This window comes from Lagopus leucura, unplaced genomic scaffold (genome assembly GCF_019238085.1).
Source record: "Lagopus leucura isolate 7727_CA_CO unplaced genomic scaffold, USGS_WTPT01 Super-Scaffold_73, whole genome shotgun sequence".
Taxonomy (NCBI): Eukaryota; Metazoa; Chordata; class Aves; order Galliformes; family Phasianidae; genus Lagopus; species Lagopus leucura.
The window spans coordinates 37,193,285-37,208,337 of NW_024962252.1; the positions used below are offsets into that span (position 1 = coordinate 37,193,285).

Genomic DNA, 15,053 nt, shown 5'->3' on the forward strand with positions numbered 1-15,053 from the left:
AAGTTGTTCCATTCATTGTTTTTATGGGGGCATGAATAATTACCAGCTTGAACATATATTAAAAGTAACATTACATTCTGCTCTCAAAAGTACAAAAAAATAACACTTTAAATAGAAACTGGCTCCTAAGCTTAGACTGAGGCCTGTCAGGAAGAGAATTCCGCACTTCAATAGACAGTGCCTTCCACATCAAGAGCTCTTCAAAGTGCTTGGCAGAGTGCGCGAACATTACCCCACCTCATAGATGGGAAACTAAGGCACAGAGGTCAACTGCCTTGCTCACTGTCACACAGCGAGCGAGTGGTGGAATTAACAGAATGTGGGCTGTTCAGCTGTCCAGAATAATCACTGCATTGCACTGCCACCATTCAAGTGCAATGGCTGAAGCATTTCTGAGGAGCAAAACTCTTCAAAAGTACCATAAACAGAAAGGACAACTCAGAACCAAAGGCTTAAATAATTTCAACTCAAACCAAATTTGGTATTCAATAAATCAAAATGCACTTACGGGGATCACAGAATCACAGAATCACAGAATCACCCGGGTTGGAAGGGACCTCAAGGATCATGTAGTTCCAACCCCCCTGCCTAGCAGGGCCACCAAACATACACATTCAGATCAGGTTGCCCAGGACCCCGTCCAACCTGGCCTTAAACACGTCCAAGGACGGGGCATCCACAACCTCCCTGGGCAGCCCGTTCCAGGGCCTAACCACTCTCCTAGTAAAGAACTTCCCCCTAACATCCAACCTAAATCTTCCCTCCATCAACTTGGGGATGGTCACAGAGAAAGTTATACATTAACTCACAAAGAGAAAGTTCATTAGATGTAAGATATAAGGCGTTATCTTTGCAAATCATACTCATTATCTTAAGCTTGACAGTAATTCAGGTACTGTTGACTCCATCAGAGAAATTGTAGTTTCTGATCAGCAGACATCTTAACACTGTTCTTCAGCCAGCAAAGTACAATTCCCTAGAACATCACATGGAAATGCAAATAAGGGGTCAAGTAACTGCCCAGGAGCCATGGATTTGTGTGAGGCACAGGAAAAAAAAAAGCTTTAATTGCTAGTGAGGTATGGACTAAATGGTGGAGAAATACCAACTGATAACAATAAAAAAAGTCTAAAATAAATAAGGTCAAGAAAATGGAAAGTCACCACCAAAAATCACCAAGACATGTTCAGATAAGATGATGCTGCTGAAAAGTGTTAGTCAGTCCTTAAATGGGGTCTAGGAGGGGTGAAACCAGACTCCACTCCTTCTGGTCACACTGCTGAATTGCCTTCACCTGTGCTCCAACGGCTGATCCAGTCCTTGCCTCAGGTGATTAATCAGTGGTTCAGGCCATGACTCAACAGTTCCCACACAGATGCTCATGAGCTGACTTATTTACTGACACAGACTCCTGGCAGGATTCAGAAATATATACATTTTAATTCTAGTCTTCACTAATTCAGTGAGAAGGAACTGTATCTTGGCTAGAGTGAGACGATTGACTTGATTCCTGGGCCAGCTGCATGTGCTAATCTGGATGGGAAGATCCTGCTAAATGGATTTCTCCATTTTGCCCTTGATGAGCATGGAGATGTTCTAGTGCTTCCTTGGAAAGGGTGATGACGTGCATTTGTTCAGGCTGAGCAGTCTCTATTTGGTTTGCCATCACACTGATGTTTTGGATTTGCTCCACTTGCTCCTGCTGAGCTGAAAGCAACAAGTTTTGCAACTGCTGTGGTGGCTGAGCAAGCAACGTGAGGTTAGTAGCATGCCCTGTTGCCATATTTGGGGCACTTTCTGCAGCAACAATACTAATGCCTTGATTATGACTAGGCATGAAGTTTATATTATGCACTGCATCTGCAACCAGCAATTGAATTTCCTGCCCTCCAGAGGTGGCAAGTTGATATTGCTGCAGCTGAAGAATATTTCTCACTTCCTCTGAATTAGTGTTGGTGCTTGGAGCAGTGCTGGCTTCTTGAAACTGCTTCTCCTTGCTATGAATTTTCAAGTGAGACTTCAGGTTGTCCAGACGAGCAAACTGCAAACTACATTCTGGGCAAGAAAAAGGCTTTTTGCCTGTGTGTAAGATGCAGTGTCTTCTCTTAGCGCTGGAATCAGAGAAAGATTTTCCACATATCCCACAAGAATATGGCTTTTCTCCCCTGCAAAAGAACATACTTGATATCATGAAAATATTTGCTTTGAAGAGCTGCTTTATGCAGCTTAATACAGAATAAGAAACTGAAATGATTATTTTCTTTTGCTGCATCATAAACACATAAGAACTGTCATAAGAACACATAAGAACATATCAAGTATTCTCTGACTTTCTATTTCTGTTCAAAATCATGAGCTGCACAATGCTTTCATTTTCTTTTGCTACAGAAAGAACACAACTTCAGTTCTGTCCTAATACCAGAGGTACAAACTGCTACTGCATCTTGACAAGGATGCAACTTACTTGCACAATTGTAAGCACTACCGTAAAATGTTTATTAACAGCATTAGCTTTAAAACTAAAGGAAATCTCTAACTCCTAAATTGCTGCCTATCTCATATGGACAATAAATTATACTGGAAATATATTCTTTTACATAAGGCTCACAGCAGTTCTCCAATTCACATTGGAAAAGCCTTTATGTAATACAGCTTTTACCCATGCCAACATCCTAAATAGTAAAAAATATGACAGACTACAGGAAAACAGGAAAATGCTCCAATAATCTTGTTACGCTATGGCTGCTATTTTGCTGTTAAATATTTACAGTATAAAGTTTTGCATAAATAACACAGCAGTAAGTACATCATCATCATTAAGACACAATGCACAAAAGAAATACTTTCAACACCTTACTACACTAGTGTTGAACAGCACAACACTTTCTACTACTAGATTAAACAAAAGTGTCAGTCTTTAATCATCCATCCAAAATGCAAACAAGACTTGAACACTCTGTAACTGAACAAGCACAAGATACAGGTATCAGAACAGAAATCATATTTTTAAAGAACGTAATGAAAATTAGACATAGTTTACCTGTGAATTCTAATGTGAGTCTGAAGAGAACTTTTAGCTGTGAATGACTTGCCACAGATTTCACAAGTGAAAGGCTTCTCACCTATCAAAAAGAAACATGACATCAGTTCTCATTTAGTACTTAAAAACATTTGAAAGGTTGTTTTCCAAAGGGTGGTGGCACGGAACAGGCTGCCCAGGGCAGTGGGCATGGCCCCAAACTGGTGGAGTTCAAGGAGCATTTGGACAGTGTTCTCAGACAAAGTTTGAATACTGGTTCATCCTGTGTGGAGCCCAGAATCTGCAAGTCCCTTCCAGATCAGGATGTTCTACGATTCTATGACATTTCACTGTACAAAATTATTAAGCATGTACAGACAAATGGTCATGCTTCTGCCAATGGTCAGTATGGATATCTGAAACTGAACTCATTAGTAAGGGTATAGCCTCATATACCTCATTTATAAGGGTATAAAATGTTAAATGTTAAAGGTACATCACTCTATGAAGACAGACAGCCGGGTGATCCAAGCCCTCAGGGCAACAAAACATGTACCAAGGCAGATGCAGGTGACTGAAGATAGTCCACATGGAACACAGAATCTTGAAAAACGCTGCCCCTGAACTAGCAGACAGCACCAAGCTCACGTGGAGCACTATGCCTATCAGTAAGCCCATACTTCCAAACCCGAAGTGTTTTATCTTAACAAGTCAGACTTCATCCTAGACCTGCAATGCCCTGAGAATATGTCCCATGTCCCTTCCCTTGGCACTGGGGTTGGAACTAGACCATGTTTAAAGGTTTCTTCCAATCCAAATCATGCTATTTATCTAACACAGCTGGAGAAGAAAATAACTTATGTTGGATTGAATAAATTGTTTTTGTTGTTGTTTTGACTGCATTTGGAATTTTTGTGTCTAATCGAGTAGAAGCCGAGTGACCAAATTAAATAACAAAAAGCTTAAAAGAAAACAGATATTACCCAGCAAAACCAAAGCTAATTCATACCACAAGTTTTCTTTGTTGCATGCAACATCTTTAAAAGACTAATTAGGAGAATCTGGATCACTACCATGGTAACCCATGCCACCAAAGCACAATGAAACTCAGAATGGGGCAATAGCCAGTTTTCAATGAAGATTCACAGTGAATTCTGGCAATGAAGATTTTTAGAACTGCAATGCTTACCAACTTTCCTATGAAAAGAGGAGTAACTTCCTTAAGTTGTCTGTGTTCTTATTATGCACAGTGCTACAAAACTGCAGCCAAAGCAGTCATATCAATGTTAACACCTGACCTCCAGGTTCCTTAGGATTTTACTCCTTGCTTTTGAGATGGAACAGATCAATTTGTATTTCTGCATTGACAATATTGGCATCTGGCCTCTTTTCTGGAAGCAATATCGACTGCAAATCAATTTCTGCTAGAATTCAGTGAAATAATGTCTTTGCAACACACCTTGCTACCATGACGATCCTTCTCATTTCTCACCACCACGTTCATGTCCCATTACATTTATAGAGCTTTATCAGCATCGCATACTCTTATGTCAAAATGAACTGTGCTGTCCTCAAGAGAAAATGCAGTATTTCTAAGTATTGCAAATAAACACAAGCCTGGAAACAGAAAACACCCAAGAACACAAGTTCTGACCTTATCACAGTTTGATGTTGTATACACTCTACAAGTAATATAAGTAAGAAGAATCCAGTTTTGGGAAGAAACTATTGCCACTGTTTACAGCTATTTTAAAAGAAAAAAAAATACAAATCATTTATGCACATACTCTTCAAAGAGAGGTATTCTAAGAATCTTATGCTTTGTCATCATCAGAGGTTACATCAACACTTTTATTTGATGTTTCCCAGCCATTCAAGTACCACCTTGCTTTCAAAGCCTTAGAACATTTTTTTACATCACTTGCATTAATTTATCCCTCCTAGACAATCTATGGCCAGAATCTGGCTTACTGCAGCATAATAAAACAGTAAACTGAAATGACTGTTTTTATGGTGAGCAGCATTTCTGCAAGCATCTACCGCCACAGACTGGAGTAGGGGGATGTACACTCTTCTAGGACGTGCGCCTTCTGTTACTACATAGCTTATGTCTAGCCTAACAAATGCTGCATGTGGCTACCCAGATAAACTAAATTCCCACTCCACGTTTTTATCACAGGAAAACTAACTGACATCTTCTGCAGCAGTTTTCTAAGGGAAAAAAAAAAAAAAAAAAAAAAGAGACCTTCCTATAACAGGTACTGCTTCTGTGCTGTTGTAACACAAGCTAAATTGTGCTTATTATGAACTCCTGATATCTTATCTCCTAATTTGAAACAGGCACCATAGTGCACAAGCATAGCCAAAGCTCTACCCAGAGAAATAAGCGTCCCTTGCCTCATATATGGTTTTGTCTGTGTTATTTCAAGTGAAAAAAAAAAAGCAAAACCAACACAACAGCAGACATTATTACCTGTATGTGTTCTTAGATGTTTCTTTAACTGAGCTGCATCCATGAATTTGCGATGACACTGGTTGCATTCCGGCAATGAACGGCCTTGTCGCAATAATAAAAAAAGTGTCAGTGCATAAGTGATCCCCTTTATCTCTTCTGTGATCTTTGTTAAAGCACTTTCCTGTAAAATAACCACTTTGGTATAATACGAAGATAAAACAAAAGGTGATTCACTGCCTTGTCTCTGTCTTGTCATACAAACCAGCAGAACGACACACCCCTATTTCTCTATTTATTCTTAGCATAGTAAAAGAGGGAACTGAGATCAATTTCCCCCCTCAAACATACTTTTTCTCTCAGCATGTATGCAACATGGGCTGCAGGGCTAAAACGTTTTATGGTAAATACAGCACAATTTTTAAACATCAGAAGGGTCTTCCTCAATTAGCTACCTTTGTAGACATTCCATTTGTTATTCACTATTCTGTTTTTTCAATCCTATTCATTGTTACATTGAGATATCACGTATCATGGTAACAAAGCCTATATGCATCACTGAAGAAGAATATTCAGCCTTAGTTGATCTTTACAAGAACAAATCAGCACAGACTGTCAGCCAGCTCTTAAACTAAAGCTCGTTATACCTGTATGTACTCGATAATGGCTCTTGAGCTGTCTCTTTTGGCTGAAGTATTTCCCACACTGATCACATGTAAAAGACTTTTGCCCTGTGAAGAAAATCACTTATTAAAATGCAACCCGCATCTAACATAAGTATAAAAAGGAAAAAAAATAAAATCAAATCAACACACATGAGAAAGGGCAGAAATACTTCTTTTTCTACAAAGGTGTATTCTTGCAGGGAGAGTTAGCTTTGCTTTGCAATATTTACCTGTATGTAGGCTCATGTGTTCCAGAAGAGAGTGCTTTGTTGTCAGAGCCTTATTGCAGACAGTGCACGTGTATGGCCGCTCTCCCGTGTGCATCCGCTCATGGACCTGAAGAGAGTGCTTCTGGGAAAAGCCTTTGCCACATTCACTGCACTTGTAAGGGCGCTCTCCTAAAATCAGATTTGTCAGCGTAGATGCATTACTTCTCAATAAATATTCTAAGCTGATAGTGAGACTCACTGGAATCTAGTATCTACATAAAATGACTTCTTAAAAGAGATAAGGAGAATGAAAAGAAAGAGAAAAGCTTCACGTGGCAATAAAAATTATTCAAGTATTGCCATATTACTCAAAGTTTGAATAGAGAAATGATTACCTAAACTGGAATCAAGATAAGATGTAAAGGCTATGAAGCCTGTTGATAAGAATAAAACAGCAGAGAGTTTCAGAAACACACCATAACAATTTGGATTGGTGCGCTCTTTTGGGCAGCTCTTGCTACAGACAACAGCCCACACTTCAACAAGTGGCTCACACTGTGCAACAGCACTAAATCCTCTACTGAAAGAGAGGATCTCTCACCGCTTACCTGTGTGACTTCTCTGATGAATAGCTAAAAAGTGATTATATTTAAATACTTTGCCACAGTCTTTACAACGTGCCTCAGAACCCGTACGTTTTCTTTTTCCATCAGTTCTCTTTGCCAGTCCTTTTTCATCCTCTTCACCAAGAAGTTTATAATCTTTTAGTTTGATTGACCTCCTTAGCCTACGTTTGCTGTAACGGCTCTGAGCACTCTGAATCCCTTCCGACCTGGGATCACAATTCTCATCTTTCTCAGCTGACAGATTGGCAGCAGGTTCTGATCCACCAGCAGGTTCTGTTTCTTCTGCATCTTTCCTTGCTGGATCTTGTTCACTGACAACTATTCCTTCTGCTGCCATGTCTTTTTTCATAAAATTTTGTTTATTTTGCATCGAGTTATTCTCCTTCAGCTGCACATCTTCAGCAAAATTTGCTCCTGGTTTTTCCTCTTGGACAATATTGATCTTCCTAGGTCGCCCCCGTTTTCGCTTGGGCAGCCCTTCACTTTTTTTGTCACCTGCAGTAAGCGCTACAGAGGTGCTGCTGTTGGAAGGGATTGGCAGTGTGCCTCCAGGGCTGCGGCTGGCCTGGTACTCATTGTAGGCCTTCAGCAAGTCATTCACCTTCAGGAGCTGTGCAGTCGCTATAATCTGTTCCGAGCTTTTCTCAGTAGCATGGATATAACCCGTGTAAATAAATTCCAGCAGTGCTCCAAAGGCATCAGCAACCATTCCTTCCAGCATGTAAATCGACTGCCCTATGTCGCCCTCCTCTACAAACATCATTGAAAAGTATTCACTGCTGGCAGCGAGCAAAGCTTTATGGGCTCTGAATTGCACATTTTCCACTATTAGAGTAATGTCACAAAGAAAATCTTTCTTCCTTTGTTCTTCAAAGTTAGCTAGAACGGTATGTTTGTGAGTTTTGGAGTGGATGATGACCAGTTTCTCAGAAGGGTCAGGAGACATTTCTGCCATTTTTATTGTGTATATGCAAGGAGGCACCTGCAAGGACAGAATAAGTTAAACAAATCTTAGAAGTCAGTGTTACAAGACATCAAATATCATTTTGTTCATTAGTCAAGAGAGTTCAACAATTTCTGAAGCAATTCTGAAGCTTCTGAATTGTTTGTATAAAGTCAGCTCTAATGCCGGCAGAGATTTTCTTCTTCAGAATGTCTTAAAATCCTAAGAAATGACCACAGATAGCTTCTTCCTAGATCAGTTACAGCCAACTGTTTCAGCTGTTTAGCTCTAATGTACCACGAACTGTATGACCACCCCTTCTGAGAACTCCTCTTTCACAACTAAAACAAACAGAACTCTTTGTTCGCAGCTCCTAAGCAGAAGCAAACAAACAAACAAAAAATCAACCATAGCCACATTGCTGCAAGATGCCCTTTTTTGCTCTGAAATCCTGTGATTGTGAATAAAACATTACCAGCATTGGTTTGGCAGAACTCTGTGCCCTCCTGAAAGCTGATCTTTCAGAATGCTCACCTTCTAAGCTTCACCCTATGGATGTTGTTTTTGTTTTCTTAAGATCTCTGTCTAAAATAAAGCTGAGTATGCCAAACGTTAACTGTTAATCTATCTTTAATAAATAATGAAGATCAAGCAATTTCAGAAGAATTCTGAAATGAAATGAAAATGAAAATACTACGGAAGACCCATGCTAGAATCATAGGATCATAGAATCATAGAATGGCCTGGGTTGAAAATGACCACAATGATCATCTAGTTTCAACCCCCCCTGCTATGTGCAGGGTCACCAACCACCAGACCAGGCTGCCCAGAGCCACATCCAGCCTGGTCTTGAATGCCTCCAGGGATGTGGCATTTCCTGAGGGTCAGCTGAGCCAAAAGTGAAACTACTTAACTACCTGCCACTTGAAGTTATAGGTTCTGTATTTTAGACAGAAGTACACCTATGAACACCTATGAAGTGCTCAGTGAAGGCAGCAGCTCTGACCAGCTGCAGGAAGGCTGTACGAAGCATCACACAGTAGGCTCAGATGACACCTAAGGGTGAGCAGAGCAGCTCACAAGCCGTTTAGCTCCAGTCACCAAACAGCTCACGCCGAAGCCAAAGCGCAATCCCATGCACAGCTGAAGGGACCCATGAAGCCCACCCAGCCCAGCCTGACCAGAAGTTACAGCGTGCCACTGCAGGCACTGCCCAAGCACCTCTTGAGGAGAGGAGCACAAGCACCAACCAACCCTCTGGTAGCCTGGTCCGGTGTCAGACCACCCTCGTGGTAAATAACCTTTCCTTAGACCCTACATCCCCTACCCTCACAATCTCCCCCGTCGGGCGGAACCTATGCGATGGGCTGGGATCACAGGAAGGAAGGACGGACTTCGGCGTTCAGTCGCGGAACGCCGCTCTCGGGCACGCTAACCCAGCACACCGGGGTCAGAGCACGCACGGGGTTGCAGCCGCACGGCCAGCAGCGCCGCGCCCAACGCACGCCTCCCGGCACAAGCAACGCCCGCAGACCCCGTGCGGCGCGGGCAACGAAGGGGAGCGGGGCCCGCGGCCCACGCCGAGGAAGAGAAGCAGCCTCAGGGTCACCGCCGCGCCCGCCTCCCGCCCGGCCCCACGCTAGGCCCGGGCCCGGCCGCTCCTCCCGAGAGCTCGGGACCGGTGCGAGGCCGCCGGGGCCCGGCCAGCACTCACCGCTCCGCCGCTACCGCCGCCGCCGCAACTTCCGGCGCCGTGACGTCGGACGGCGGCAGCGACCGCCCCAACAGCGGGGCCATCGGGTGTAGGTGGGTGTGGAGAGAGCTATGGCAGCACGCTTGGAAGGAAAACGTTTTATTTTCAGCTTTAAGTTTAGCGGTGCTGTAGGCATAACAGTTGTCCCGGCGGCATACAGCTCCGCTCCGCGAGTTAATAAAGACAGTACCTGAAAAAAAAACCAACAAAACAACGCAGTCCGAACTAGACAAAGCTTGGGCTGGCGTCTTTCAGCGACAGGAAGGTCTGCAGCTTGAGGTCAAAGCCGAGCGGTCGGTGCTGGGGCTCCATGTACTCGCGCTGCATCGCCCTCCCCAGGTAGGGGATGAGCTCGCAGTGCTCGCCGAGCCGCGCCAGCCGCTTGCGGTACGCCTGTCTCCTGTACGCCGGGCTGCGGGCGTTGTGCGCTGCGAGAACAGAGAATCCTGCGTGAGATTGCGGCTGCGGCACGGGCAGTGATAGCACTGAGTCTGCAGCCGTGTCTCGTGCGGGTAACAGTGCGGGAGGCCTCCAAAGTGGAACACGGGAAGTTCCATTCGAAAGTGAGGGAAACAGATCCCTTCCAAACCCTTCGATCCTGCAAAAGGGTTAATCAGGGCAGCGTGCAGTCTTCCTGAGCGCCATCTGGCAGCTCAGCAAACGTAGCATGGCCACATTTCCGTGTGTAAACTAATCCGTTTGCCCAGAGCCAGGCGAGCTCCCCATCATTTTTGGAATTTCTGCATCCTAGCTCAATTATCTATGATCTAAATATTTTGCCCATAAAAAAATCAAGAGCTGACTGTATATCTCCAGTATTTCAGAAGAGGAAGGAAATGTCGAAGCCTCGTTTACAGTGAGGACAGTAATGCTTCTTTCCTCTTACCTCTGCCCTAAACCATATTTTGGGGTATATTAGTGCTGAGTGCCACCCCTCAGAGTGTCTGTTGTTGTTACATAGGCAAAGGGCAGTCAGGGGCTTAGGACAGACAAATCCTAACCATTTCTTCCTAGGAGATGGTATTTTATATCTCCTAACAAAGACTGAGCAGCACAAAGAGCTATGGAACACTTCAGCCCACTTCAGCTTTAAAATGTAGACAGCCTTATTCTACAGGTGTTAAGTCTGAAGGGCACTAAGGCACTACTATAGGGATGTGCAATTTCTTACTCCTTTTCCAGGAGTAAATCTCTCTTCGTTTATAATTGATGACCTGCACTGTCTCTTCTCAGGTAGCGAAGGCAATACAGGATTGTTAGGAAAGCTGCAGGAGCAACTAGACCACTGTTTCTTGTTCTCTATTTGAATGTGAAATAAGAGGGTGCAGTGACATTTCTTACTTCAGTTAGAAATGGGTTTGAAACATTTACAAAGGGCCCTGACATGAAGCATCTGAATCATGTTTTTGAACAGGAACAACAAGAGTCCTCTGAGGAGACAATAAGTAATGCTATATTTGCAAAGGAGGTTTTTCAGTATACTAGAACACTATGTCTTAAAGTTTGAAACAGTTCTGCACAGTCTTAGAAGGGGAAAACCTGTTTTCCTGGATTCCTGTGGTCAAAATGTCAGTACATGAGAAGAGTTTTGTTGCACTTGCATAACATTTTCACTTCATCATCTGATTTAATAATGCAACATATAAGAAAAGCATTCCAAGCATGGACATAATTATATTAGGAGCTGGGCTAACAATAGAAAAAAAGAAGAAGAAAAAAAAAATATTTTGTAGATAAAGCAAGCTACAGTATAGAAACATTTTTTCTGGTTCAAAGACTGTACATTTATAAAGGGGCTTGTATGGTGCCTATGCTGCTCAGTGGTCTTCCTTAACAAAGCTACACTAGCAAAAGCCTGTGGCAGTCCAAGAAAACCGTGAAGGGCTCTTGAAGCTGCAAGGGGAAACACTGAATGTGAAAAACTGCAGACATAATAAAGATTGCAACTATCTGGAAATATAAGGAAAAAGTTATGAAAACAAAAGGCAAATCACCAGACAGATTGGCTCATCAAAGCCAAAACCGGTGGGCTGAAGAAATCTCTAGGAGTATACTGGAAACCAGAGCACTCTGAAACTCCCAGATAATATTTCAGGAGTCCTCAATCACAGTGATTTCAGTCATTTTAAAGACAATTCCAGTCGTTTGTGACTAGTTCCAACAAATCTGGTGCAACCTAGATAAATAATCTTTTTGTTTCAAAACTCGTTGATCCATGTTAGGAATATTATCAAGACTACTGGGTTGTTGGTGATAAAATGTTATTCAGATCTCATTATTTATGAGCCTATCTATCTGCCTATCCTATTTACCTTATTTTTCTCCCCGCTCTATGCATGTTCCCCAGAAACTTGGCAGTGTGTACTTAAACCAGCATATAATGGTATTTTCCCATATTGGGCATTAAGAAAACAATGGACATTAATTATCAATGTTGAATCAGATGATTTACTGCAGTTATTTAATTTACTACATTTTATTTTATACACTACCTTTTAGATGGCAGGCCACAAAAAGGAGAGCAGTTCTTCTTACACTAAGAAATGGGAACTTTGGCTTTAAGCATCCTACTTCATTCAGAGCTTTTATTAGAGAAATTGATACTCCCTAAAGAAATAGAAGTTTTGGAAGACCATCACAAAGATTTAAAAGAAAAACATGTCAAAATCCAGATCCTGTTGTCAAGCAAATCTAAGTATCTAAGATGATATCTAATGATAAAGCAAACAAACCAACCAAAAATCCCCAGCAGGGGAGGTTTAGGTTAGATATTAGGAGGAAGTTTTTCACACAGAGGGTGGTGACACACTGGAACAGGTTGCCCAAGGAGGCTGTGGATGCCCCATCCCTGGAGGCATTCAAGGCCAGGCTGGATGTGGCTCTGGGCAGCCTGGTCTGGTGGTTGGTGACCCTGCACTTAGCAGGGTGGGGGGGGGGGGGGGGTGAAACTGGACAATCATTGTGGTCCTTGACAACCCAGGCCATTCTATGATTCTGTGAACAACCAAATATAAAACTGGGAGGAAAGTGACTGTGAATCATCTTTTTATTTCATAACCACATCTCAAAATGCAACCAGCTATCCTTAAATGACTCCAGATATAGGCTTGGGACTATCCTAGTTTTAAAAATAAAAGCAAAATGCAATGTTACAAGATATGATAAGCCAAAGAGATTTAAAATCTATTTTTTATTTTTGCAGTTTCTTATTTCCCTCTGGTGAATATACTCTTTTTTTTTGTTTATTTGTTTGTTTTGTTGCTGTTTTTGCCATTCAAATTACTAGTATCTATTATTTTAAATGTTCTAAGAATTTATCTCAATTTTAAAAACACTATTTTCAATTCAATACAGTCCCATTAGAAATCATAAGACTCATAGTGCATTAAAAACACACACACACACACACAAAAAAAAAACCACAAAAAAGCCCCAACAACCATCCAACAATAAAAACTACAACAACAAATCAAAACTGGTGTTAATCAAACACACACAGTTTGGTGTATGCTATACATTGCAAAATCATGTTTTTTAAAAAAGAAGCAACAACTGACCTGCTCAAGGTATCCAGCCATGGGAAGTGCAGTGAGTAGTATTGGCTCCCTTACAGGAGGGAGCTTATGTGGAAGCTTCAGATTCCAATACTTCTCTGGTAACCTAACCAGATAAAAAATAAGTGCTTTAGAGATGTATAAATTCTAACATGATTAAAGTTTGCAGTGCAGCTAGTATATTCACCTCATAAACTTCAGAAGTTTTTCTTCACTTTCAAAAACATACAGCTTATCCTGGTATTTTGCAGCGTACTCAGTGTTGCCAGGCACCAAAGCTTCATATCTGAAGAGACAGAGGAAGAATGAATATTAATTTAGAAGAAATGTAAAGCATCACTTGCGTGCTCTAAATTCACCAGACACTGAGAGCCTTCTGGTAACTCAGCAATTACAGGCACTACAAAACAGTAGTGATCAGGTTGTCCATGCTTCCATTACATTACTGGCAGCTACAAGGATCAAAATCTGAGTGAGTCCCTGCCTTAAAATCTGCTTATAAATGGACTTTCATTGAACCACTCTAGATAAAATGCCAACTGTGGTTATTTAAAAGATTAAGACTGGACAGCACAAAATTGATTGTTAATGGTTGTACCTCAATGAGAAATTACTGCATACTGAGGAAATAAGTGTGACTTTATGGTGAAGCTTATTCTCATCTCTAGTCAGCTCTGGGGAAAGAGGTCCATGCATTTTAATCAATTCTGTTTAAGCACAGGCTTACATCAATTGACATTATCCAAAACACAAAATAAATGATCCTAGGCTCAAGGAACTGCTGACCTATAAATCTTTCATTCTTGATTTTCAGTAGGTGATCATTTGGCCAACCTGAGTATCCACTAGGTAAGTCTGCCTTACAGTTGTTCAAGGGTTTTGGAAAAACATCCAACCCTCCTTCTTTCATTTACAGGTGTACAGGAATTGATATTTAAAATGCTTCAGATGTAGCTCAGCCTAGTTACTTGAAATTCTCTAGACCACACTGCAAAGGAAAGGGAGCTGATAGGCTTTCAGCCTCAAAATAAAGACTAATACAGAATCTTAGAACAGCTAAAGCACCAATGTTTTTAGTGCCCACCACTGCAAGAAAACAAATGAAGAAGAGAAGCAAAAGCTTTGGAAAAAAGCTGGTCAGGTGTGCTGCTTATCTCCAATTTTCACAGTATAACTAGTGCCATTCCTTTCGACATTGCATGCTTGGCTTTGCTTCCTGTGAAAGCTGAAAGCATAAGGAAGACAGAGACAATGCTATGTACCTATATTTTATATTGAAGTGGAATTATGGCAGGAGTGGAATGCAAACTCATACTTAACGAAGCCTTCCAAGGTCCCACAACTTTGACATTTTGTACTTGAAGTTTACTTACTGTGCAAGCTGTCCAGTTTCAGTCTGAAACCAGTAGTCATGTACGTTTCAAAAGGATATTTTATGTAGATTTCCAAAGCAATAGGTGCAATGTAGAGGATTGTGATTGCTTTCCCTATCCAAACCCTGAATACTTTTAAAAAGTACTTTCAAAGTATTTCCTCATTAACATGTTAATATGGGACACATAGTCTGCAATTTGTATTATGAAAATAGTGATGATGTACCTCTGTTTTCCATCTAGGTAAGTGACTGGACAGTATCCTTGCATTTCAGCACTTTTAGGGAATAAGGCCTTCACTTCTGCTGCTGTCAGTTTTTGTGGTAACTTATCTGGAGGTGGAAGAGGGTGAGGTGCCAGTGGTGGCACATAAATCTCTGGTCTGCTCAAGAATTTCTGTAGAAGAAATTAAATGTTTTTATAATGAAAGAAGCACTATAAGATTGTTAACCACACAAT

The 15,053-nt window shown here is 41.5% G+C and overlaps 2 protein-coding genes across 4 annotated transcripts in view; both read right to left on the reverse strand.

Moving 5' to 3' along the window:
• Positions 1 to 688: 688 nt before the first annotated feature.
• ZBTB24 (zinc finger and BTB domain containing 24) lies at positions 689 to 9,655 on the reverse strand. Of its 3 annotated transcripts, none has more exons than XM_042894175.1 (7): positions 9,629 to 9,655; positions 6,954 to 7,953; positions 6,367 to 6,534; positions 6,119 to 6,202; positions 5,493 to 5,576; positions 3,041 to 3,122; positions 689 to 2,165 (listed from the first exon to the last, which is right to left on the reverse strand). In XM_042894175.1, the coding sequence occupies exons 2-7, from the start codon at positions 7,924 to 7,926 to the stop codon at positions 1,529 to 1,531; spliced, it is 2,028 nt and encodes a 675-aa protein (XP_042750109.1). In that variant the 5' UTR covers positions 7,927 to 7,953; positions 9,629 to 9,655; the 3' UTR covers positions 689 to 1,528. The 3 variants fall into 3 exon arrangements, with proteins under 3 accessions (XP_042750109.1, XP_042750115.1, XP_042750119.1); XM_042894181.1 differs by lacking the exon at positions 9,629 to 9,655 and adding an exon at positions 9,242 to 9,368; XM_042894185.1 differs by lacking the exon at positions 689 to 2,165 and having other exon boundaries at positions 3,040 to 3,122; positions 5,493 to 5,655.
• Positions 9,656 to 9,791: 136 nt separating this feature from the next.
• The window catches only part of AK9 (adenylate kinase 9), a 56,781-nt gene continuing 51,519 nt past the window's right edge, over positions 9,792 to 15,053 (reverse strand). Inside the window, exons 32-36 of the mRNA XM_042890194.1 lie at positions 14,821 to 14,990; positions 13,409 to 13,507; positions 13,225 to 13,327; positions 12,160 to 12,274; positions 9,792 to 10,095 (exon numbers count right to left, since the gene is read on the reverse strand). Coding sequence (XP_042746128.1) covers positions 9,893 to 10,095; positions 12,160 to 12,274; positions 13,225 to 13,327; positions 13,409 to 13,507; positions 14,821 to 14,990 — 690 coding nt within the window. The 3' untranslated portion in view covers positions 9,792 to 9,892. The remainder of the gene's footprint in view (positions 10,096 to 12,159; positions 12,275 to 13,224; positions 13,328 to 13,408; positions 13,508 to 14,820; positions 14,991 to 15,053) is intronic.

Excerpts from the sequence above, each read along its gene's own strand:
- ZBTB24 (XM_042894175.1), bottom strand. The coding sequence starts at position 7,926 with ATGGCAGAAATGTCTCCTGACCCTTCTGAGAAACTGGTCATCATCCAC. Across the intron at positions 6,203-6,366 it reads ACACATGAGCCTACATACAG|GGCAAAAGTCTTTTACATGT; the intron begins GTAAATATTGCA and ends TTTTCTTCACAG. Across the intron at positions 2,166-3,040 it reads ACTCACATTAGAATTCACAG|GGGAGAAAAGCCATATTCTT; the intron begins GTAAACTATGTC and ends GTTCTTTTGCAG.